The sequence below is a fragment of the Clarias gariepinus genome, chromosome 7 (genome assembly GCF_024256425.1).
Source record: "Clarias gariepinus isolate MV-2021 ecotype Netherlands chromosome 7, CGAR_prim_01v2, whole genome shotgun sequence".
NCBI lineage: Eukaryota > Metazoa > Chordata > Actinopteri > Siluriformes > Clariidae > Clarias > Clarias gariepinus.
In genome coordinates this window covers 7,947,398-7,972,416 of record NC_071106.1, presented here as the reverse complement: position 1 = coordinate 7,972,416, position 25,019 = coordinate 7,947,398, and the positions used below count along the sequence as shown (strand labels likewise).

Sequence of the window (25,019 nt, the reverse complement as noted above, 5' to 3'; positions counted from 1 at the left end):
GCCGGGGTTTTTGGAGGTCTTAACATGATCAAAGGTTGTATGGTGCACCTGGTTGGCGGTGGCGCAGGTGCTTGGGCCCGCTCACTGTGCTTGCTTAGTGGCATGGCGGCTTAGCAGGAAGCAGTGTCGCCTTGCACTTCCAGGGCTGGGGTTCGATTACCGCCTCAGGCTGTGTGTGCTTGGAACTTTGCATGTTCTCCCTGCATGTTTGCATGTAAGGTATACTATGGTTTCCTTTACAGTCTAAAGAATGTAAAGTAGTTTAATGCTAATTGGCATTCCCAAATTGTCTGTAATGTGTGAATGTAGACTGGAGGCCCAACCCTGGTCATAAAAACGGGAATAAATACAATGATCACCAGTGGACTCCACGATCATGGATGGATGGATATGATTATTATTATTCAAATTAAAATTTTATTCTGTCATATACACAGTCATACACAGTTCGATATGCAGTGAAATTCTTGTACGAATGCCTGTGACCTTAAAAAACAAGATTATCAATAAGAAATAAAGTATGGAATAGAACAAGAATAAAATATAGAAAAACTTTAGAAAATATAGAAGATAAGAACAAAATATAAAATATAAAAATATAAAAAGATAGTTAAAAAACATAGCTGTGTAAAAAATACAGAAACTGTTGACTTCGAATAAAAAAATAAAAATGTCCAGGGAGTGTGCAAATATGCACTAATGTGAAGATGTATTGAAAAAAAAAATAATAATAATAATAATATCATCATAATTATTATTATTATTATTGGTTGTAGTATTCAAAAAGTCCATATATTTATGAAGATGAAAAATTGCGAATCGACTCCCAAAGCTTTTAAAGAGTCGGCTCAATGAATCGACTCCTCAGTTCACCTCCCGCGCGTGCAGTGTGTACAGGAGTATAGAACACGGATCCGCGCGCTGTGACCGTTTAGTCTGATGATGGCTCTCAGAGGAGATCACACGCTGCTTTTAGCTTTAATCTGGACCACATGTTCCAGCTTCACACTCGGGACTGATGGGTTAAAGGCGAGGATCAGAGTGAAGAGAGAAAGTAAGATATTTATATATATACTGTATAACATTTGTGCGTTTACTACATCATTACTCGTTACTATAACGTCACAGTACTTACAGCAACCTCTTATTATTAGTGTTGTTATTAATTCCAGACTCAATTAATGATCATGTGTGGCAGTTTAGGGGGAAGTTATTACACTGTATACATTTTGTGTAAACACAAACCTTTTGATGTACACACAACACTTTGAAGTGTAACTTTTTAACCATGCTGTATAAGAGATTGTAGATTCATTTTAAAACGTTCAGATAATCTTTCAGGAATCTTATGACAAATACAAGTACTGTATGTAAAAGTGAGTTGTAAATTGAGAAATAATTTATTTATTTATTTATCTATGTATGTATGTATTTGGGTTGATTTGAGAGTATCACTTTGGTGCCCCACCTTGGTTGTCCAAATAATTAATTAGATGAGTTAAATGACTTGGGCAGGAGCATCCAAAGTGTGTTAGAGACTCAGACCTACACTAAGTGCTAAAATGACTGAGGCGTGTATTTGAGAGTGATATATATATATATCATATTACTTCCTGCAACCTTTTATTATTAGTTTCAGTATTACTTCCAGACTGAGTTAATGAGTTAATGATCAGAGATTGTGTATGTCAGATTTGTCACTTTTTTTATGAGTGATAATCTAAAGTTTTTAAATAAATCTACAATCTCTCATACGACATGGTTTAAAAATGGACAAATCTGACATACACACTTTCTGATCATGATAGGGTATATAACAAAGTATTGAGATAAAATTAAAATAAAATTTTTAATTTTTAAGTGAGAGAACTTGCACAATTGGTGGCTGACTAAATACTTTTTGCCCCACTGTGTGTATATATATATATATATAAGTGGGGCAAAAAAGTATTCCACCAATTGTGCAAGTTCTCTCACTTAAAAATGAAAAATTTAAATTTTATCTCAATACTTTGTTATATACTCTTTGCTGGCAATGACAGAGGTCAAACGTTTTCACAGACGGTTGCTGGTATTTTGGCCCATTCCTCCATGCAGATCTCCTCCAGAGCAGTGATGTTTGAGTTGAAAGTTAAAAAACCATGTAACAAAGAGAAAAAGTATATTTTCTCTTTGTTATGTCATGCGAGTATTTCGCCACAGCCCTGTCAATTCTGATTTGTTTAATTTGTAAATCTTCCCAGACACTAGCTCCAGCTTAATAAATGCACTGGGTGTAATGAGTTATTGAGAAGTTACACATACATTATGTAGATTTAAGAGAATGTACAGTATGTAATCATTGATATGGTGGATTTTCTGAGAGCTGGTCAGTTATTATTTATTTATTCTCTAGTATTCTCCACTCTCCAGTGCCTGAGGGTAAGTTTCAGGATGGAGCAGGTAACTCATTACAAGGTGTATTTTTAATCATTCATATTGTGAGAGAGTTAAAACAAAGACTGGCTATGGGAAAAACTACATAAATAATAAATGGATGTGATAAAACTACATCAATAATAAATGGATGTGATATATAAGGCATTAAACATGTTTGGTATTTTAAATGATGTTCTTTGATGTGCTGACGGTCTGGTTGCATAACACTACCCCCGGGGATAAGAATTTTATTTTATTATTAATTTCCTTTACAATACACAGTATTGTATTGTTCGACCGTTATGAAACTTTGGCCTTGGAGTGCAAATGTGTGTGTCCTTATCTATAGCAATTAAGCACCACACACACACTACCGGCGCAAACAGTGCTGCTTTCTGTGAGTTATCAGTCCAACCAGAGAATGTAGAGAGATTATGATGGTGGTATGTGTCTGTGGGGAGGAATTTATTTCACGTGCATTCTGTTTAGCAGAAGAAATGTGAAATGCTATGCATTGAATTTCAGTGAAGGACAAAAGCTGCATTGTTTGGGCTGCAGTACAATCCAAATTAAAAAAAGCAAAACTAAGACTTTGCTTGACTTCAGGCTCAGTGTGGTGATGAGACTCTATTAGACTGCAGTAAAATATTTGAATGATGCAAATATTTTAAAGAGTAAACTCCAGCGCACTGCCATAATTCCTTTGACCATTCCATGCGAGTGGGAAATGCAGCCTGGTTGGCTCACCAAAGGCGTTCCGTTTTTGCATGACCTCATGCTGCCCACCTCACTACTTGCACCTTACAATAATTAGTAATTACATTACAATAAACATCCCCCGTATTGTCCTGACCTCTCTCCGAGCTATTTTCACATTTGTGTTATTTGGGCTAGTGAAGGAGTTCCCGGGAGGCCGGCGTTTCAGACGTGACTCAGACAGGTAGTCTAATCATCACTCAGGCACACTGAGAAAACGTTCTACTTTCTAAGTGCATTCGTGTAACATTCGTTATTCTGTGCAATCTTAAGTCCTGGTTTGATCTTGTAGAAATGTGTTTGTGCTCGTAGAGAAACATGATGTGCGGCACAAGGTACCGGATGGAACGAGCGCCCGTATGACACTTGAATTGATGTTTCTTGGCTGTGCTTGTGCAACATTTAAATCATTGCTCAGTGTAATACAGAATAGCAGTACAGAAGGTTTACTCTTCATCTTGGCACTCGTGCTGTAACTTCTGATAAGTAATCGGTCATGTGTGTATTACTCAGCCTGGTCTCTGTGGTCTGTGTGGAGGTTTCCTCCAGGTTCTCCAGTTTCTTTTTAGCTCTTACATCATTCCTGTAAGGGGGATTCACTCATACAACGATAAATTACCCCAAGGAATAAATATGAGTGTGTATGTGTGTGTGCTGCCTTGTGATGGACTGACATTTCTATTCCTGCTGTGAACTCAGTTTTTCCAAGAAACTGAAGACTTACAGTACCACCGCCCGGATCAGGATAAAATGCTTACTGAAGATTTTATTGTAGAACAAATCCCCTTTCCCATAGACCTTTGTTCTGACCTTTGCTTCAGTTACTGTACATCATAGGGTTAAGCCACAAACAGCAAAAAAAGTCCTTTATGTGTATAGTGTTACATGAATTTGACTCTCTCTCTCTCTCTCACTCTCTCACTCTCTCAGGTGGAACATTTCTCAGTTTTAAAGGACGCATGTTGGATAACCTAAAGCTGGTCCATGCGTCTGACAGTCAAACCATCTACGCAGGAGGTCCAGATGGTCTCTACATGTTAAAGCCAGGAAAACATTCAACACTTAAGAAGGTAAACTGTTTCCCCAGCATCTCTTTACACTATCACACTCATAACATTTAATAATATTAATACACAGAAGGACACATTTTGGATGGATTTTCCCCAAAGTACATTAAACACCTGACCTGCCGGGGGGCGTCCCGTTTTCTGCTTCACTTGAACTCGCTCTAGTTCTTCTATCACTTTGGGTTTAAACATTGGTTCAGTAAGCAAGCTGACACAGGAAACCAGCAGCACGAAAAAAAAAAACCCAACTATATTAAACCTCTAGACTCTTACAACACATGATGTATAACTACAGCTTTATCTCCTGAGGATATTAAATAACAAGTTCTGCTTTCTCGGTAGGTTGACGTGCCGATATTTGACCCAGAATGCCCGTCTACTGTAAGTTTCACACATTACGTTAAGTGTACAGATCATTCCTATTTTTAAATATTTTCTGTAATGTGGTTATTATTATACTCAGACAATACTTACTGTCTAAGGCCAAACACTGTTATTCTTATCTCAATGAAGTTGATTTATTTCCATTAAGAGCGCAAGTGTTTTATTCTTCTTGAGCATTTCAGATGTACATTTAAGCGGTCTAAAAAAACTTTCACCAAGCACTAGTGAAACCCTGGGATGAGTGCATTAGTGTAGCAGAGGATTATATAGAGAAATAAAGGGAGTTACTTGCATAAGTGCACAACCAAAAGTCCTGGATTGACTTGAACATCAACAATAAACTAAGAATTAAGAATTAGAATGAGGCCAGTGATGGTAAACATCTGTGATTTGACTTGGCAGCTGGAACTCTTGACCAATCAGAATAGACCATTCAGCCACGTGGTAACCAGTAGTGTGTTGTCAAACAACATCTGTATGTTTATTATATAAGAAAAGAAGCTGGATAGTTCATAGATAGATAGATATTCAGACAGACAGAATTTATTGACCCCGTGATTTGAGAAAAATAATTGAAAATGTATTTAGTTTTAAACCCATCTGAAATTTTGATGGTCATATTTTTGTCTAAATGTCGACTCTGGTGTTCAGAGAAGTTCTGCTCTTCTGTGTCTAAACTGTTGAGCAAGCCTTAACCTCCCTTATAAACTTCCTTATTTCCTAACCAAAGCTTGTTACTGTGTGCTGTACCAGGTTACGCTGCGTGTGAGTTTAACCCACCTAACACCCTGGAGCGGAGAAAAACATTTATGCTTTTAATCAGAGATAAAGCATTTTGATCAGCTGTTAAACTCCGGCCAGACGGCCCTCTTCTCTGGAAATGAACAACATCTGGTCTGAATTCTACAGTACGGTGTAAAAGCCTTGAGCCAGTCCCCTTTGTTCATATGAATGGAAATTTAATTAAATTATGTAGATTAAATTAAAGAAATGTTTTACTGCAAAGTGCCTGAGGGTATCATTTAAAAACTGGGTGTTTATGTAACAACCTCAGCAGCGACCTCATTTCCCCTCCCGTCTGTTCCGGACTGATCATCTGTCATCACCTGCACCTGGTTCTCATCGGTCCAAGCCTTAAGGTATATGTCCTTTATGCTTGAATGACTCATGCTGTAGGTCACGGTGTGGTTTAAAAAAATCACAAATCAGAAGCATGGAGAACTCTTCCTGTTACTGTACAAGTATGAGAATATCCGACTATTTGGACGCAAAATATGATAAAGAAATGGGCGGGGCTCAAGACTTTTGCACAGTACTGTAAGGGAGACCAAAGAAAGGTATTTTTGTTAGGTGTTTACATCTCTTTATTGATTTTCAGGGCTGTGGATACAAAATCTCTCTGTTGAAAGAGGGGAGGAATGGAAATCCACTGTTCATGTGTGGAACCAAGGAGAAAACAACAAAGTGCTGTGATGTGGTATGTTTATGATTCTCGCTTCGAAATCTCATGATGATGCACGACATAGTGTTCCGGTCCTTAGACCTATTTAATTGTGTATAATATTCCAAATTATATCTTTTGTCATGCCAGAACTCAGCGCACAGTGCCATTGATTGCTTCGATCTGGTTAATCCGACACAAATCACACAGCCGTCCTTGCACATTGGTAAGAATCCTGCATTTATTTACAGGTCAAGCTGCTTATTCCTGCTTCATTCATCACTGTGACCTACTGTGTTGAATACACATGCATTTAGTTTCAGAATTTATCACCACTCTTATCATATTATACAATAAGACGTTTTATAGTCATATGATAGTCATCATGTCATCACCCTGACCTGATCCCGTGACCATGTGGAGAGATTCAGTTTTGATCAATGTGCTCAGATTCCCTTCTCAAACATTACAAGACCCTTACTTTTATACAAGCAAACAAGCATGGATTTTCAATTTCCCTTACTAATAATAATCTCTCTTAATAACCCAAGCTAGTTTCAGTGCACACCTGTCTGTCCAAGCACGAGCTATGGTCAGAAATGTGCCAGTATCTTTACCCCGGCACACAAAGGCAGTTTACATCCTGTGTAAAAAGTTAGTGTATAACTTCTTGAAGCCAATCGGAAGTTTTAGAGATTAACTGAGCTGTGGGAAAAGGAAGTGCATGGAGGAAAGAGATTAAGGTGGCATTCAATAAAGTCCTGAACAACATCTATTAAAGGTGCACCAGTTGATACAGTGACAGATGTAAGACTGGATGAGGAAAAATTAAGGCATTGTGCTTGTTATCTGAGCTTTCTGTTTATTAGAATGAATGTTTAACCCACAGGCCAGAGGTTATTTCCATTTGTGTGGGAATAAATAAGATGAGTTTAAAAGTGATTTGATATACATACTGTATATAAAAAATGATGGGTGAGAGATATGATTTTTACGGTTATTACCACATCACTGTATAGTCCTGACCTCGCTGCAAACCATTTCCACATGTTTGGGCCATTAAAGGAGTTCCTGGGAGGCCAGGCATGAAGCAGGCACTCTGATCATGGCTCCAGTGTACTGAGAAAACTTTTTACCTTGATGGTGTCCAAGCACCAGTGAATCACTGGGATAAGTGCACTAGTGTAGCAGGGGATTATATAGAGAAATAAAGGGAAAGTTTTTGCTTTAATAACTGTGTTGTTATTATGCACAATCAAAAGTCCCGGTTTGACGTGAACAACCCTAACAAATATAGTTTGACTGAATGCAAAAACATACATTGCCAGGATTTTAAAACACATAAATAAAAACACCTTGAGGTAAATTTACAGAGATATCAGCCTTGAGTCATTAGCCCATATTTGCTTATATTGCATTTTCTACAACTTAATAATAAATAATAAATCATTCTTAGGGAATATTTAATAATGAGTAATTATGGCAGCACATGTTAAACATTGCAGTGTGTTACCTGTTTAAATTTGTGAATTCCGAGTGTGTGTCATACACTGTGTCTAATATATATATGTGTGTGTTGTGTGTATTCCAGGTGATTCTCTATATTACACAGTCTCTACCGAGAACCACAATCAGCCAGGCCTCTACAGATCGGTCAAGGGGAAATTCACCTGGCCACCGCTGAGAACAACCGGTGAGACAAACACGCTGCATGCAGTAAACTGTTTTTACTAGACATTTGTAAAGAACCAGACTCAGGAGAGGAGTTCGGATCCATGTGCAGAGTTTATTGAATCACAGTCTGAATATTTTAGTGGTTAAGTATGCAGTGATATTGGCATCAATTAAAACACAAAGGAAAACCAAATATAAGTCGAACATGGTAGCAAAATCAGAAATGCACAGAAAGAATAATCAGGGAGAATACAGCTCAAAGGGATTTATGGTAAGACTTGTTAATGAGTAACAGGAAAGTCTGCCCTTATATGGTGATCAAAGAAGGAAGCAGACCAAAAACAGGAACTGAACAGCTGGAAAAAAATAAGGAAACACTGACCATTATTGCGTGTGTGTGTGTAATAGGTGGGTGTGGTGTAGGGGACCAGGAGGATATTTAAATATTATGTATATAATTTTAGTTAATTAGGATTAGGATCGTGAAGTATAGCGTGACATATCCATTTCTTAGCACGACCTAGGCAATATGATGAACTGAATTCTATTTCATTTTAACCAACTATACATGACTAACTAAAAATGGGTCACACAGGCAAAAGAAATACACACGATCCCATGTTTTTATGGTTGTTTTCAGTTGTTTCTATGAACAAATAATAATAATAACAATAATAATAATAATATGTTTAATTTTGAGAGTTTTACATTTTGCAATGTCAATCCCATATTCTGGTAGCAGTAAAATGTACATGTTATTGAAGTAATGATAACTTTCATTCTACCTGACATATCAGAAAACCCAAATTCACAGTTTGATGTCTGAAACCTCACCATTAACTAACACCATCAACGGTGTCATACAGTATAAGCACATTATAGTCATTAACCCATGCTGTGTTGCTGGCACGTATCTGAGTTTTAATTAGCTTTTAAGATAACTAAACCCTTTAAGCTCAAAAATGAGCTCTAATTAATCTCTAATTTCAGAGCAGAGGTATATAAAAATCCTTGGTAATCAAAGTGAGCCACTGGATGGAAAAGTGTACTCCTTCTACACTGAACAGAACCAGAACCAGGACCAGGACATGCCCCTTCGGATACCTCGGGTTTCTCAGATCTGCACGGTGAGCAGTGTTGCCAGAAATAATATTTCCACACTTAGAATTTTTATAAAGTCCTGATGTTTTAGAGCAGCAATGGGGATTGAATGAGATCCTGAGACAACATTGGCATTAAAACAACTCAGATACCAGAGACAATGTTATTGTATGTACATGTCTTTCTTACCTAGTGGAATACTCCTTAATGTAACACTCCTAACCATTCTATAAAGTTTCAAAACAATGTTGATTTTCCAAAAATTCTTTGTGTAATTTGCAACATGACGTAATGGTCTGATTTTCCTTTTCAAAGCCCATTAACTCATCAATGTTATCTGTTCTTTTTGAAGTATGAGTTGGAGAAAGAACTTCTCAATTACAGTAATAAGGAACAAAGGATAATAGATAATTTTCAGTTCTTGTGACATTGTTTCATGACATTAAACACCACGGTAGATTTGTTTCATTTCCATCAACCACAAAAGGTTTTATAAGCATTGGGGCTTTATTCCTGTCCCAAAAGTATACTATTGTATATGCACATGCAGTATGTTGTACAGAAAGTAGTTGAATTTTGTTTGCTGGGTGAAAAACCTTCACCCCGCAGTGCAGATTTATCCTGCAGCTTCTATTTATGGTCTTCTTCTCTAATCTCTGTGAAGTCCAGTTCAGCTGTTGATTATATTTCACAAGCTGAAGAAGCCCAGTTCAAGGCCTTAGGAATATGCACACATGAGAAAGGCTTGCTCTGTCCAGACAATGGCTAACTATTACATCCTTTTGCTCTTAGGCGGATCGAGGTGGCAGTAAATCAGTGCTGCAGTACCGATGGACGTCCATGCTGACCGCACGCCTGTTTTGCGGAGATGAGAAGAAGGGTCTCACGTATACAGAGCTCCTGGACGTTGCTGTGCTGGAAGCTGCAAACTGGGAAAGCACCATCATTTACGGCCTCTTCAAAAATGCCTAGTAAGATAATGCACTGGTCAGACACTCTGTGTTATTCGCATGACTTATATGTGCAGGAGATTTCCTGATGATGAGAGTCTGAACATTTCACACACTCATATCTGTTGGATATCTGAACTCAATGTTGTGGCTTTTAGACGTGGTGCTGATATCATAAAAACCTATCTAGTGACTAATATTCTTAGGGTTTACCAGGTTGCTCACACCAGTAACAGAAGAAGTAACAAAACAGAACAAGGCTGTTATATTCATGTAGCAGATAAGCTAAATAAATAAATAAATTAATAATAATATTTAAAAAAAATCAACCTGTTTGCTTAAAGCTTGTTAAACTTGACATTAACCTGAGGCTAGCTAAGTTTACAATGAGGCTCTGCCACTGGAGTAAAAGAACATAGCTAGCTAGCTAACTACATATATATATATATATATATATATATATATATATATATATATAACTATATATATATATATATATACATATTAGGTTACACAGAAAGACTTGTATTTGAATACCAAATCATTACTAGCTAAATAGCTTGCTAGGTTCCTAGTTACAGTACCTGCTAGCATTAAATAAGCTAGGGCTAGTCACAACACTACCTGATTAAAGGACTTGGCTAGCTCAAAATTCCTCTCAGGTTAGCTCATGTTAGCCAACTATACAGTAACTAGTGTTAACAGGCATTTTTTTGAACACACACACACAGATCTGTCTGTGCTCTGCCATTATACCCTGTGTGATATGATCCATAATTGCAAGATTTCTTTCTAAATTGTACAATAAATATGATTTATCTTCACTACAGTCGACACTGCTAGCTCCTGTAGGCTACCTCTTGATAGCCACCTGTAGCTAGCGCATACAGTAGCACTGACACTTTGGAGGATTTATGAATGAGTATGAATGTGTTGATTGAGTATAGCCCATGCTAGCTAGCCAGTTACTGTTAGCTAACTAGCTGTATGATAACCCACTATAGCTAGACGTATAAGATGTCAGTTTTAGCATACTGGTGTTAGTATTAGTGTTGGTATACGTCATTGACGGGAAAAGAGTTAAAAGGTTAAAGCTAAAAGTAACCTAATGATCATTAATGTAATCAGTGATATTATTATGCAAGGTTGAAGCCCATGTACATGTCTGTCTATCTTTCATTCTATACAGCAGAACTCTCTGTCTAACTTATTAATACAAGAAATATATATAATTTTTTTTTAAGGTTGAGTACGAATGCACTCCCTGTTCGGTAATTGGAAAGTGAATCATAGATTGGAAATCGAAAAAGCAGATCTGAAAAAGATGAAGTTTCATCTTAAAACGACTAAAGCGCGTTAAAATTTACTTCAGCGTTATTATAGAAGTGAAAATATGAACTGATCCCAGTAAAAATATTCAGGTTCGTTTTTCTATTTAATATCTATTGGGGGCCTCCGAGTGGTGCAGTGGTAAAGTGCTCGCCCTATCATCCGGGTGATGCTGTAATCTTTCACAGCTGGAGGTCTAGAGAGAGCTGATTGGCCGAGCTCTCTCAGAGGGGAGGGATGAGAGGTACTTTGTGCTCCCCTATTAATCAAGGCTCTACAGCCAATCAGGGGCATCTGTGAGCTCACGCAAGCGGAAGGAATGGATAGGGCTGTCCTCCGAGTGTGTTACGCCGCCCCAACGGTGCGTGAGCGAGCAGTTTAAAAAGATGCTGTCGGCTGGCGTCACGTGGTTTGGAGAAAACACGTGATAGTCTTCAGCCCTCCAGACTGAGTGGTAGTAGTAGCCTTGATGTGGGAGCCCGCTAGTGATGGCGAGGAATTGGATACGACTAAATTACGGAAAAATTTAAACAAAAAAATAAAAATAATATCTATCGATGCAGGTGTTCATTTACATTGAGCAAGTAGCTTCTTAGTACTGTACCTAATTTTAAAGAAGATTATTAAGTCAGTTTAAACAATCGCTTTTACTTAACACTTCTTTTACTGATTTTACTTATGATGCAAACTTCAGGCAGATATCTAAGTTTCGTAACATTTTGTCAAGCCAGTTTTGCATAATGCTGTGACATAATCTGGCTGGACAGACATACAGACCTACAGACAGACAGACAGAAAATTTATTGAGGTTTTGGTCCTGCAATGTAGGAAACTAGCAGGTTGGTGAATATACATGCCCATGAACATGGATTCATTTTCAAGATTGAAGACAGAGTTTGATAAATTTTTTGTGAATATTCTGATTGATTGATTGATTGATTTTTGCTCTAGCCAAGGTCCAGTTTTAGGCAGTGGAACACAGACACTATGATTAAGCCACTAACACACGCATCCTGTTTTAATCAGGAAATTGTTATTTAGATAGGACAAACTTTGGGGACTACAACCACTGTGCACACTTTACATAGCAAACAGTCAAATTGTGTTCGAGCCATAAGTCAACATCACAGTATCATTTATTTTTTTATATCTGTTATTAAAGCCGCACCATGCAGGTGCTGTATGCTTATTGCAGTATATGTGTTGTGATGATGCTTATAATTAACCACAAGTCACTTCTGTCCTGAGACGTGACCAGTACTTTAATTGCTAATTCAGTAATCTTTTCATTTATGGTGCATAAACGTGGAAGTTAAAGAGCTTTCTGATATCTGGAACCTTGTGTTTCCGTCAGCTGTTTCTGTTCCCTTAGACACTCCTACAGTCTACAGACTATAATTCTGATCTTTCTATCTCTGTGTCTCTCCCATAGCAACCTGAGAGCCGTGTGTGTTTATAAAATGTCCGACATCATTAACGTTTTTGCGAGCAACAATATCAAAGACCAAACTGAGACTTTTTCTTCACCAAGTCCTGGAGAGGTACAGTACCATTCAGTTAAACAGAAATAAACCACGTCTTTATCTCTCACCCTTTCTTAAATGAGTTATAACTGTGTTTTACAGTGTGTAGAAAACAGTCAAACGTTATCACCAAGCTTGCTAAAGTTTATGGAAAAGCATCCTGAGATGAGCCAGTGGATTAAACCTGCCCAGGCCCCTCTGTTGTTCATGCACCATCACTACACACACCTGCAGGTGGACAGAGTGGAGAGCAGGACGTCAGAAAATAGCCATCATGATGTTCTCTTTATGGCTTTAGGTGAGTGGGTTTCTGTTTATCAGAAATGCAATGGTCTTACAGAAACTTGACTAAACAAGAAATGCATGCCTCGTGTAATATGACTTGACCAAACTTTAATCTCTGAATCGCTCTGCTGCTTGTACTGAACTTCTGTTTCCATTTATGGCATTTGACAGACTTAACCAGAGCAACTAACAGAAGTGCATTGACCGCTCTATTAAAACACTGTTAGGGAGAGTGTACGTTACTGGTTTTGAATGTGGGTTTTGGCTTTTACAAGGTTTTACAAGGTTTACAGGGCTGTCCACCACCTTCATGGTTTATTCTCAACTTTTGGCTCCATAGTACCCATAAGAATTTAAACCTACCTTCACTCCTGTTAATTACACTTACTGTTGGCCGCCAGTTTGCGGAAGGATATGTGTTGGTGGAGCAAGATAACTGGTTAAATAAAGAAACAAATCATAATGTGTTGATTAAAAAATGGTGTTTGTGGAATGGTTTTATAAAAGCAATATCACACTCCAGGTCCTGCTGTCGTGTCTTCATGGCTCGGGCTGCGCCCTTGTACTTACAACCGCATCACAGATATTAATCTCAACACTTCTTCCTCTAGTGTGATGTTGCTTACGTACAGGCAAAATATAGACGCATTAACATATTAAAATTAGGGGCAGATTTTCAATTGGAGTGAAATATATAAGTTAAACAAAGAAGAATGATTAATAATGATCATATGTTTAGGTAGAACTAATTAAATAGTCTGAAGTACATTACGAACATGGGGGGGGGGGGGGTGGACAGAGTGCCAATCCATCGCAGGGCACACACATTCACACACTACGGACAATTTGGGGAAACCTAATCTTCATGTTTTTGGGAGGAAACCCACCAAGCATGGAGGTTTAGTCAGCAGTGCTAACCACTAAGCCCCCGTGCTTCCGAATCTACATTTTAAATCGATACGGTTACCCCCAATGAGTAAGCCAGGGGAGGAAAATGACTTCCTGAGAAGATGTAAGGAAACCTTGAGAGGAAGCAACCTCAAAAAGAAACCCATTCTCACCTCTCTGACCCTGGATTATGTGATCATAAGCAATTCCTCTTTGTGAAACTACAGTATGTACTATAGCGTCAAAAGGGTGTCTTTGTGGTACAGTAATAAGGACTTTAAGTATGAGCACCAGATTCATTTCTAAACCCTTGAGATGAGGATTGTGCTTGAGTGATTACAGTCTCAGTCCTGATTACCATGTCAGATCTGACTCAGTGACGGTTAAAGTTTTGAAATGACTGTAGAAGTTTTCGAACTAGTGTCCTCAGTCATGTCAGAGAATTAGCTACGTGTCAACTTGCTCATCTTGTGTGCTGTTAGACAGCGGTATGTCTTAGAGAAGACTTGCCCAGTATGCCTATCATATATCAAATATTTCCATTGTCTCAGCTCATTCACTTATCATTATGAGCAGAGCAGGCCTGGTTCATCATGCAGAATACTGGAGATGCTGACTCATAAATCAGTAAACCAAGTGTAAAAGGATACATTTTCTTCTTGTTCACTAAAAAAAGAAGAAGAGGACGCTTCCGCATGGTTATGCATGTTGTATGGTTAAAATAGTGTTCTGAGAAACGCCTGGGAGGAAAGACAAGTTCTGCTTTTTTTTCGTTTGGGTGTAAAGGTGTTTCATCTGGGTCACAGACCTCAGCGTAAAGGGTAATGTGAGCTGTGATAACTAAACAGGGCATTGAACTTTGACTGACTTTCTCTAAATATCACTTCAGTTAAAAAACTAAAACCGTTATCCATGTGTAAGAGCACCATGACGATAAAGATACAATGCTTAACCTAAAATTAAAAAAAGGTTAAATGTTTTATCCTGTATACAGTATGTACGTGTAAACTGTTCTATTAAGTGTGTTTGGATCTACACACTTAATTACCAATTTTAAAGGTAACATTTCAATTGAACTACATCCGTGAAACTGGTTGTCAGGAAGCCTGCTCTGAAGGCCTCGCTGCTCTCTTGGTCTGTGGCTTTATAAAGAAAACCTCAATGTCTATAAATGGAAATCAGATTTAAACTCAAAAGTCCCATCTGCTATAAAGTGAGATTTTCAATCATTTGATGTTTCAAACATTCATTTATTTACTGACCAGCTTTAGAAATCCTGGTCTGAGTTATGGTGGGAAAACTGGGTGTGAGGTGGGAATTCACTGAATGGAATGCCACATATGTTGTTGGTCTTTCAGCTGCTCCCTCATCACAGGGTCGCCATCTGATTCGCACAACCATTTGGCACATGTTTTGTTGGCACAAAGATGCACCAGTGGCATTGGGTGGGAATTGAACCGTGGCCATGCGCATGACAGATGAGAACCCTACACACGTTCATAAGCATTTTGATTTTGTTTAGTGTGGCCAGTTAAGGATGTTCTTAGGAGAAGAAATGAGAAACCAATTGAGGCTTTTGAGTACTATCTACTGTAGGTTGTGTTCTCACATAGTGTTCTGGAGACATGGGAATAGATCTCTGATTAGTAATCCTTAAGGTACCTTAAATGATAACGTAGTGATAGATGGTATCTTAGATGAGAATACAGCCGTTGCATATGCAACGAGCACGATTTGTGCGACATCTATGTAACCTGGCAGCCAAGAAGAGTGGACTGAACTGAGCGTGCTTGATCAATGACTGCATCAAATTTTGCACTTAGCTTGATCATTCCTCCAAGGAAACTATTTGGATGATTCAGAAGTGCAGTGCAAATAAAAGTGTGGCACAAACACTTGATGGGCGAGAATCTGTTGACATCGATCTTCATTTTGGATCCACCGTCTGGAACATGTACGGGCTGCATCGACAAAGATCTGCAGCTAACATCGCGAGAACCAGAAGTGTGATTAGGAGTTAACGCAGTAACGCAGTCGGTACAGGGGGTGGATACCTTCTAGACAGATATCGTGTGTACTATAAATAGAAAAGATGTATTCGTCATGGTACCATGCCAGCTACAAAAAAGGTATCTTTATAAGGACCACAAAATGTAGATCACTGTAAAAAGATTCTCGCCCATCAAGAGGTACCTTTATTTGTGAGAGTGCAAGGTGATAGTTAGATTTGCCAGATAATGCAGTTTACCGAAAGCTCAACAGTTGGACAGCAGGTTTTTCTTGTTTTACGCTTGTTTTGGTCCCAGCACAATCACTCACTATACCGCTATATCCTGTATGCAAGGCCGCAGAGGGCCTGGAGCCTATCTCGGGGGACTTAGGGCACAAGACGGGGTACACCCTGGACAGGATGCCAATCCATCACAAGGAAAACTCTTACAATACGGGCAATTTGTAAATGCCAATTAACCAAATCTACATGTCTTTGGACTGTGGGAGGAAACCCACCAAGCACGGAAAGATCATGCAAACAGGCCCGAGGCGGGAATCAAACCCAGAACCTGAAGTGCAAGGCGACAGTGCTAACCAATACACCACCATGCCACCCTGGCACAGTTAATCATTCAAAATATAAAAAACTGAAGTGATTGTGCAAGGTCTGTTTGGTTTAAAAGTCAAATGAAGACATATCGATGCCATTACACAGTGAATCTGTTGTGCCATCAAACAGTCACAGATGACCTTCTCTGTCAAAGATCATGGGTGTGTGAGATATATATATACTTTGTGACTCAACTTATTTAACAGTTTTGCCTTCATCAGCTGTCTTATGATATGCTGCTTTTAGCACTTTTGCCTAAAAATGTGCAGTTTTTGGAAAATAATCAACGTCATGTTGGTACCACGTGTCAGCTTGCATCACAGACCCTTTGATCTTTTCTATTCAAATAAGTAAAATCTTCACCCCCCCGCCTCTTTAAGGCTGTTGAAGCCTGTGGATGAAGACAGATATCCAAACCACTAAATGTGTGTTCCTCAAGAAATGTAATTAATCTGAAACACATCTAAAGCTTTAAACATGAAACTTATGATATGTAACATCTGTGACGCTAAAATTAACTCACTCATCTGTGTACTGTAACCGGATGAACCTCCTTACGGTTGGTTAGTCGTGTGTAATGTGGTTCTCCAATCAGAGACTAGAGAACTTTCTCTGGTTTATCATACGGCAGTAGTTTGTAATTTACTGTTGTACTTTACTGCATGAAAATGCTGTTACTTGATTGTAACAGCGAGTCGTGGAGGCATGGTTTTTTTTAGGTTCTCTGATTTCCTTGCACTCCCCAAACACGCAATTACGTAGGTGAAATAACTATAAGGGGACAGTCTGCCCATCACACCCCCACCCCCCGTCCCTTCTCAAACATGAAAGAGAAATCTTTTTGTGAATTAAATCATCAAAATTTCCAAAGAGGTAAAAAAAAAAATTCAACACTAAACCACATGTAAGGGTTGACTACCTGTGTGTGTGGGGGGGGCGTATAAAACGGCTGTGGGCGGGCTGTTATAGGAAAATAATCAGTGACATGGTGGAGTTACTCTTATGCACTTCATCCTGGCCTTTCCAATATTAAAAGTGTTCCAGAACTCAACCATCAATGTTTACCCGGCAGACCTGACAGGGTTGTTTTTGTAGTTGTGTAATGTAGTGAAACATTATGAAACGTTAATTCCTGTTACAGGGTTTCCCTACCAGTCTCTCTCTTCTCCCTCCAGATTTATAATGGCTAAAACGATGATGAACTGTAGATATCACTATAAACTATGGCCCAATTCACATTTCTTAGATATCATAATCATGTCTTATTATTTTTACACATTTTTTTTTAATATGACAAATTTCCTGGAAATTATATTCCTCACTGTTTATTTAAACTTCATTCTTTGCTTACAAAAAATATGTCTATAGTCCCTAATTTATCTTCTATACCATTTATCCCGTACAGGGACATTAGGGAGTTTGGACAGTTTAGATAAGACACTTTTGTGTCCTTTTCTATAAAGACATGGTTTGTTGAGTTCGATGTGGAAGAACTTGACCGGTCCTAACACAGAGCCCTGAGATTGTGTTTCTCGTCCAAAATCAGTGTCTGACCTCATAAGTACTCTACAGAATGAATTCCTACAAAAACACTCCAAAATCTTGTGGACAGCCTTCCGAGAAGAGTAGAAGCTGTTATAGCTGGGACTGACTGCATATTGAATTGTATGTACTTTGGATACAATATTACTGCGTGTTTGGCCAAATACTTGTTTATACATGCCTTGACCACTGTGGTTTGACGGTTAAGGCATTGAACTGTTAATTGGAAAGCCACAGGTTCAGACCCCAGCACCACAAAGTTGCCACTCGTTAACCCTTAACTGCTCGGATGTATAATGAGATTAAAAAAAAAGTCGTGCTGGATAAGGGCGTCAACCAAATTCTGGAAATGCAAGTACAGGTTGATTGATTCTAAAGACCCTCAGATCTCATGACTGATTTGATGACATAATAAAAGGATATCATGATATTATTCCACTGTAAGGTCCTAATGTCCAGCTCCATAATAAATAACAATAAATACTGTATACATCATACTGTATATGTCTATGTATACATTATGCAAAAAATCTCACCATATCATATAGAAATCATATAGAAACAGCATGCACATGTGTTTAAGGACTCAAAAGAGGAGTAATTAAAGGTTGGTTTTCTCTCCTTAGAAAATGGCAACGTCCATAAAATCCTGGAACAGAATAACGAGCCCTTCATCATCACAGAGTACGAGCCCTTCAACAACAGGACACACATCACCAGCCTGCTGCTCGACCGTGCTACAGTGAGTGACTGAAAAACATCTCTGAGCTGAGGAATGCTGGGAAGATTGCATTTCTCACATTGCATTCATATCACAAAGAATGATCATTTGGAGAGTTCATTCAGCTTTTGACGTCTGTATTCGTCACAGGAATGTCTCGTTCAGGAGAGAATAGTTTTATGACGTTTCTTATTACGTGCCCTTATGCTAAGTCATGATTCTATTGTTATCATCATCTCATCAAAATACCAGAAACTTGAGATGCTGATTCAGAAAATGTTTAATGCAGGTTTAATTTCTCTTAATGCAATGTTAATTTATGTGTGTTTTTTTCCAATTAAACGTTGGTTCATGACCTTTTTATCCACGCAAATGACGTGTTTGATAGACTGATGTCTACTTTCAGAATGAGTAGAGCCAGGAGAAGACGCGTACTGTAGATTAGCATTGTCTCATTGAACATCAAGCCTCCAGTCGATCTGTGTGTGTGTGTACGTTTTCTCTGCATGCCTTGGTGTAGGATGATCGGCATTTCCGAACTGTATGTAGGCGTGTGCTTTTGCCCTACGGCGACGAGTTGAGACACTGCCTTTTGGCTTAACCCCGTGCCCTAGGATAATGAGATAATGAATAGATGAAGGGATGATTAAATGCATGTACCATCTTGCAAGACTTTCTCTGAGACCGACTCTCATCCCTCTGCTGCACTTCCACATACCTGAACTCTGTGACTGGCAGTATGGCCCGTCCAATCCAAAGAGCACAAAGCAGGGGTAGTTTAGAGGTTAGACCGCTGATCAGAAGATCCACATTTCAAACCCTAGTGCCAATGAGCTGCCACTGTTTATTGGGCCCTTGATGAAGGTTCTTCACCAGATACAATCGGGTGATTGCATTTGGCAACCCAGCCCTGTATTCAGGACGTGCATGAATTCATTACCTCACGTTACCCAGAGAGCATTATCACGACACACACACAAATGCAAATAAATTATTTGTTTATCAGCATTTGATCTTTCCTTATTGCAAGGCCTGCTCCACACTAAAACAGACTCTGTGCTTGTCTTCTTCCTGCAGAAAAAGCTTTTCGTGAGCTCCATCAGCGAGGTGATCCAGATCGACCTGTCCAACTGCAGCGTGTACGGTAACGACTGCGACTCGTGTGTGATGGCCCGAGACCCGTACTGCGGCTGGGACTTGAAGTGTTCAGCTAACAAAGGGTACATGCTGAAACATCACACACGCACACATCGAATTTCTTGGAAATTAGGTTTTAGAGTCATGACATAGATCATACTATATGTTCATGCACAGAGGGCTGCAGGGTTGTGGGGTCTATGGCTCAGGGGCTTTACCACATCACACGCAGCACTTGCAGCGTATTGCTGCGCATGTCATAGTTTCAGAAAGGATGTTACATCAGTGCAAAGTGTAAAGTAGAAGCAATATCCCTGAACATAGAGAAGATTTCTCAAACTGGTGCAAGACGAGTCGTTGTTCCAGTATATTCGTGCTCTTGTGTAACATGAGCGAGCTCACGTGCACAATTTGAATGAGTTCACAACAAACAAGAACAATTTCACTTTGCATGTCAGAAAAGCTGTTAGCTGTTAATAAAAACAAACTTTGATGTGTGTGAATGTCTGGAAGATACGTTGCAGGGTTAAGAAACAAGCTTTAAAAAGGTGCAAGACTCAGTTAGACCCAAACTGCACTGTCCAAAGCAACGTGTAAAGAAGAACTTGCAGTAAAACCACAACTAGATGCTAGTTCACAGAAATGCCACAGGCGCTGAGTAAAGAGAACAAGTTCCTACACTATTATTTGTTTTGTGTAGCAACAGAGAAGATGGCAATCGGTGTATAGTATCTCTATAGTTTTACATTAAAACATAAATGGCTGCTTTTTGATCTGCCCTGACGTTGGTCTTGGAGTCCACACTGTATGAATTATAAGAATAAATGTAAAAGATTACCTACTGAGCAAATACATTAGCAAGTCAAATATTTACTGTAGAATTAGTTTCATTCAGGTCAAGTCAAGACTTTTATTGTCACTCCAAACATATACAGTTCAGAAACGAAACAACGTTCCTCCAGGACCGAGGTGCTACATACAACATAAATTAACAAAATTTGCGAGCCGCACAAGAATGCACTGCTGTCTGCACGTCTTCATCAGAAGTGAATATTCGTCCTCGTAGGGATGCATGCTTTCAGGCGACCAAACAGGTGATAGAGCGAGATCAGGACTATAGGGAGGACGCTTTAACACCTTAAAACATGGAGACAGTCTGGGCGGAAGTGTGCGGACAACGTGCATTGTCATGCGGGATAACGTCGTCCTCGGATATCAGTCCTCTGCATTTAATCTGGAGTTAGGTCTTCAGCTCTTCGATAAGCGTCTCACTGTAACGAGCGCTGTTGATTGTTGAGCCTTTTTCCCCGCCCGACAATGTTCCAATACTTCTGACCCTTAAGATGAGAATCCCGGGAAACTGTAAGCGTTGATGCATTTTCCAGCTGATGGTTGACTTTTGGACTTTTTCTCAGTTTCTCAGACGTTTCCGTTCCGCACTCTGACGTCTACTCTCGCTCCCTCTCGTATTTTAAAAGTTATTAGACCGAGACAGCACGGTGGAGTAGTGGTTAGCACTGTGGTCTCGCGCCTCCAGGGACAAAGGGTCCGATTCCTGCCTTGTGTGTATGTGTGAAGTTTCCGGAGGAAAGGGTGTTACCCCGCCCAGTGCTCCGGGTCCTCTGGTGGGAATATTATTCCATATCACATAATGTTAGAAAAGAATGAAGTATTGTATTGTTTTAGGGGGACGTAGTTGGTGGGGGACGTAGTTTCACTATTGCTTCGCTTTCGACGCGACACCTTTTGCACACTTAGAATTCACACCTTTATTTTAAATGTTTTATTTCCTTGCACATTTACCACACTTGCTTGCTCATTCTGTCCCTCACACACACACACTACTCCATTGCAACCCACCCGCATACCTGACTCTAATTAGACCAAAGGCTTCTGCCCACACGTACACCTGCGCTACCCTTTATATGAATCAGAGGGTGTTTGTGGTTTTGCTCAGAGAACATCACCTCCATAAGGACAGAAGACATGATTAATATCCTGTATAGCATCAGCAGGAATTATACAAAGGCTTGGGGCTTTGTAATACGTTGCGTAAGGAATAAATCACTTAAAGATAAAGCATGCTGTGGTTCCCTTCTCCTTGATTATTTTACTATTATTTAACAGACAATACACAGTTTTTCTTCTTCAGTTGAAGTTCCATGTATACTTGAGGAATGTCTGTGAAACGAGATAGTTCCAGTTCTTACTTACATCATAGCAGCTGTTTTCTCACCACCAGCCTCTCTTTCCTCTCCCAGTAATCAGGTTTACCAGGCGACTGCAAAGCGTAAACCCATCCAATCATAAAGTCCTGCTGAGATGGAGACGTCTTCCATGAAATGTCTCCTTACATGAAACTTCTTATCAGCCATTATGCAAAGAAATAGCTTTTTTTTTTTTTATCTTCTGAAAGAGCGGTTACTATGGAAACAATATTGTATTACAACAAGCGCTTTAGTCATCACCACCTTCTGACCAATCACATTTGAGAATTCAAAAGCACTGTGCTGTAATGAGGGGTGTTCAAGTCAAACTGGGACTTTTGATTGGGCAAAACAGTTAAAAGAGTAAAAATAAAACGCGCTTCATTCCTCTATATTCTACTATACTGCTACACTAATGCACTTATCCCAGTGTTTCACTAGTGCTTGGATACCATTAAATTAAAAAGTTTTCTCAGTCATGATCTGAAACGCCGGCCCCCCAGGAACTCCTGTAATGACCCGGACGTGTAGAAACGGCTTGGAGCGAGGTCAGGACTGTACGGGGGTGATGTGGTAATAGTTCCTGTAATGTGCGAGTGGTGTTGGTAAATGATTGTGTGTACAGTTCACACGGACAGATGCGTCTCTTCCGCAAGTTAACGAGAAGTTCGAAAACAAAAAAAAACTGCAGTGTTCTCTTATTCACATTGTAAAAGTCCTGAATTGACTCGAACGCCCCTTATAGAATCTTCATAAGTGACTATAAAGGATTCACAGTTTTTTGAGTGAAATGTGTTTTCCTCTGAAATGTTTATTGGAATCAGATCTAAAGTCTAACTCTTCGTGCTCTTTGTTTTCAGGATACAAGATGTGATGAATGGAAGCCACACTATATGTCAAAATGGTACGTCTGTGTTTGTGTGAGTGTGTGTGTGTGTGAGTGTGTGTGTGTGTGTTTCCGCTTCATACTTACTTCATGCTTATTAAATTACACTCTTGCTAAATTCAGGGTGTGATCAGGACACGAATAAATGGACGCATCTCTCAGCAGAACTGATGTTGCACAATCAGTGTGTAGTTCTGTAGGAATTCCTTGAAACACCCACTGAAGAGCAACCCGAGTTTATGAGCCAAGTGTGAAAAAAAACATAAAACACTCTCATTTCCCTTAACGGATAACGGAGACATCGTGAAAACTAAAAAAACAACAACAAAAAAAACATAAATGTATTTTATTGGGATTTTAGTCGTGACCTTTAATGGAAGAGAAAGCCATTGTTAAAAGAAAGCCATGAGACGTCCTGTTTGCAGTTTGGACACATCGTGTGGGGGAGACAGCATGTTCCAAATATGTAGAAGAAGGTGCTTTGATCAGATGAGACCAAAATGTAAAGGAAAACAAAACGTTTGTGTGTGGCTGAAAAAACTAACACTGTGCATGGTGGTGGTAGCATCGCCTTCTCTACAAAAGATGGTTCTACACGTGGGGGGGCTGAATACAAATGCACGGCACACATTTCAGATATTTATCTGTTTGAAAACCATTTCTCATTTTCCCTTCCACTTCACAGTTAATCCATGTGCAAATCTCATGCACACCTAGAATAAATAAAGACAAACAAGACGGCCTGTTAATTTAAAGACTAAATGGTACTACGGTGAACTGGTTTCCTACACGCACACTGAGACGGTTGGCATGAAAAATATTAGCCACGAATAAACAGTCAGGTCATGTGACACTACCCGAAGTCATGCGACATTTACAAAACAAGCAAGATGTCCCTCGGTCATGGGACTCCGCAGTTAAGTCTACTGAGAGACCTGTACATTATATTATTGCATGGTTTAAAGTTTTGGATTAGACCCTATTTTTTTGTCCTCACTTGTGTTCTCATGTCCTTGACTGTCTGTTGTTTCCTTCACAGACCCACAGACCAGCATGTCCCGGACGGATGGCCGTAAAGACTCTGTCATCAGAGTGTCTCAAGACTCTAAATACTTCCTCAAATGCCCCATGGAATCCCAGCATGCCTCATACAGTTGGGACCACCAGGGCAGGACGAGGACGTGTGTCTCAACTGATCAGGACTGCCTTTTACTGATCGACAGCATGAGCCAGAGCGACGCAGGAGTTTATAGATGCATCGCCTCAGAGAACGGATATGAGAGAACGATAGTCCGTCAGGAGCTGCAGATGAACGCTGCCTCAGAGACGAGAGCGACTAGTAGCATACTAGCTGTAGCCTGCATTCTGGCCCTGATCTCTGTCATCTGCTAGCACTGTTTAGTGTGTGTGTGTGTTGGTCTGTCAGCTGCTCTCGGCAAGGGGACGCCACACCGGTCCATCCGGTCCCCACATGCAAGCTTGCGCGGATTTTACGCCGGATTGCCCTTCCTGACGCAACCCTCTTATTTTATCTGGGTTTGGGACCGGCACTGCATCCAGTGGCACTGTTTAGATATTTCTCAAGCGCTCATCTTCCTGTTCCAGAGTGACATGACCAACGAGACTTGAGAGAGACTGATTAAAAACAGAACTATGTGAGTCTATACTTGTGATTCCTATTGAACTGCAACAGGGAGCAAGACGTTTTATACACCATAAACTGTAAAAAAAAAAAAAAAGGGGGAAAAAAAGTGATATTTATGACTTTAGTTTTTAAATTTACATATAATAAACATAATTTTATTACAGTGTGATGGAATGGGTATGAGTGTGTAGCACAGCCAGCATGGGTGCAAGGTGAGTCGGCGCAACGTGCTTGGGCCCGCTCATCGCTGCTTGCAACCATATTTCTTCAAGTTGTGTTCATAAGCATTCGTATGTTTGAGAAGTCCGATGAAAAAGTTTAGTGTTAGTATACGTCATTGACGGTTCAAGAGTTTATAGAAATTGTTAAAAGGTTAAAGCTAAAAAGAATCTGAAAATCTTCAATGTAATCAGTGTTATTATTATTATTATTATTTTAGGTTGAAGCCCATGTACATGTCTGT

The 25,019-nt window shown here is 39.4% G+C and overlaps 1 protein-coding gene across 1 annotated transcript; it reads left to right on the top strand.

Moving 5' to 3' along the window:
- Nucleotides 1-917: 917 nt before the first annotated feature.
- Nucleotides 918-25,019, top strand: LOC128527925 (semaphorin-7A-like). The gene is made up of 14 exons (XM_053500588.1): nucleotides 918-1,054; nucleotides 4,105-4,244; nucleotides 4,584-4,622; nucleotides 6,004-6,102; nucleotides 6,217-6,292; nucleotides 7,658-7,759; nucleotides 8,731-8,867; nucleotides 9,634-9,812; nucleotides 12,553-12,661; nucleotides 12,746-12,941; nucleotides 18,587-18,702; nucleotides 19,759-19,901; nucleotides 22,886-22,929; nucleotides 23,951-25,019. Exons 1-14 carry the CDS (start codon nucleotides 940-942, stop codon nucleotides 24,301-24,303), a joined length of 1,848 nt encoding a protein of 615 aa, XP_053356563.1. The 5' UTR covers nucleotides 918-939; the 3' UTR covers nucleotides 24,304-25,019.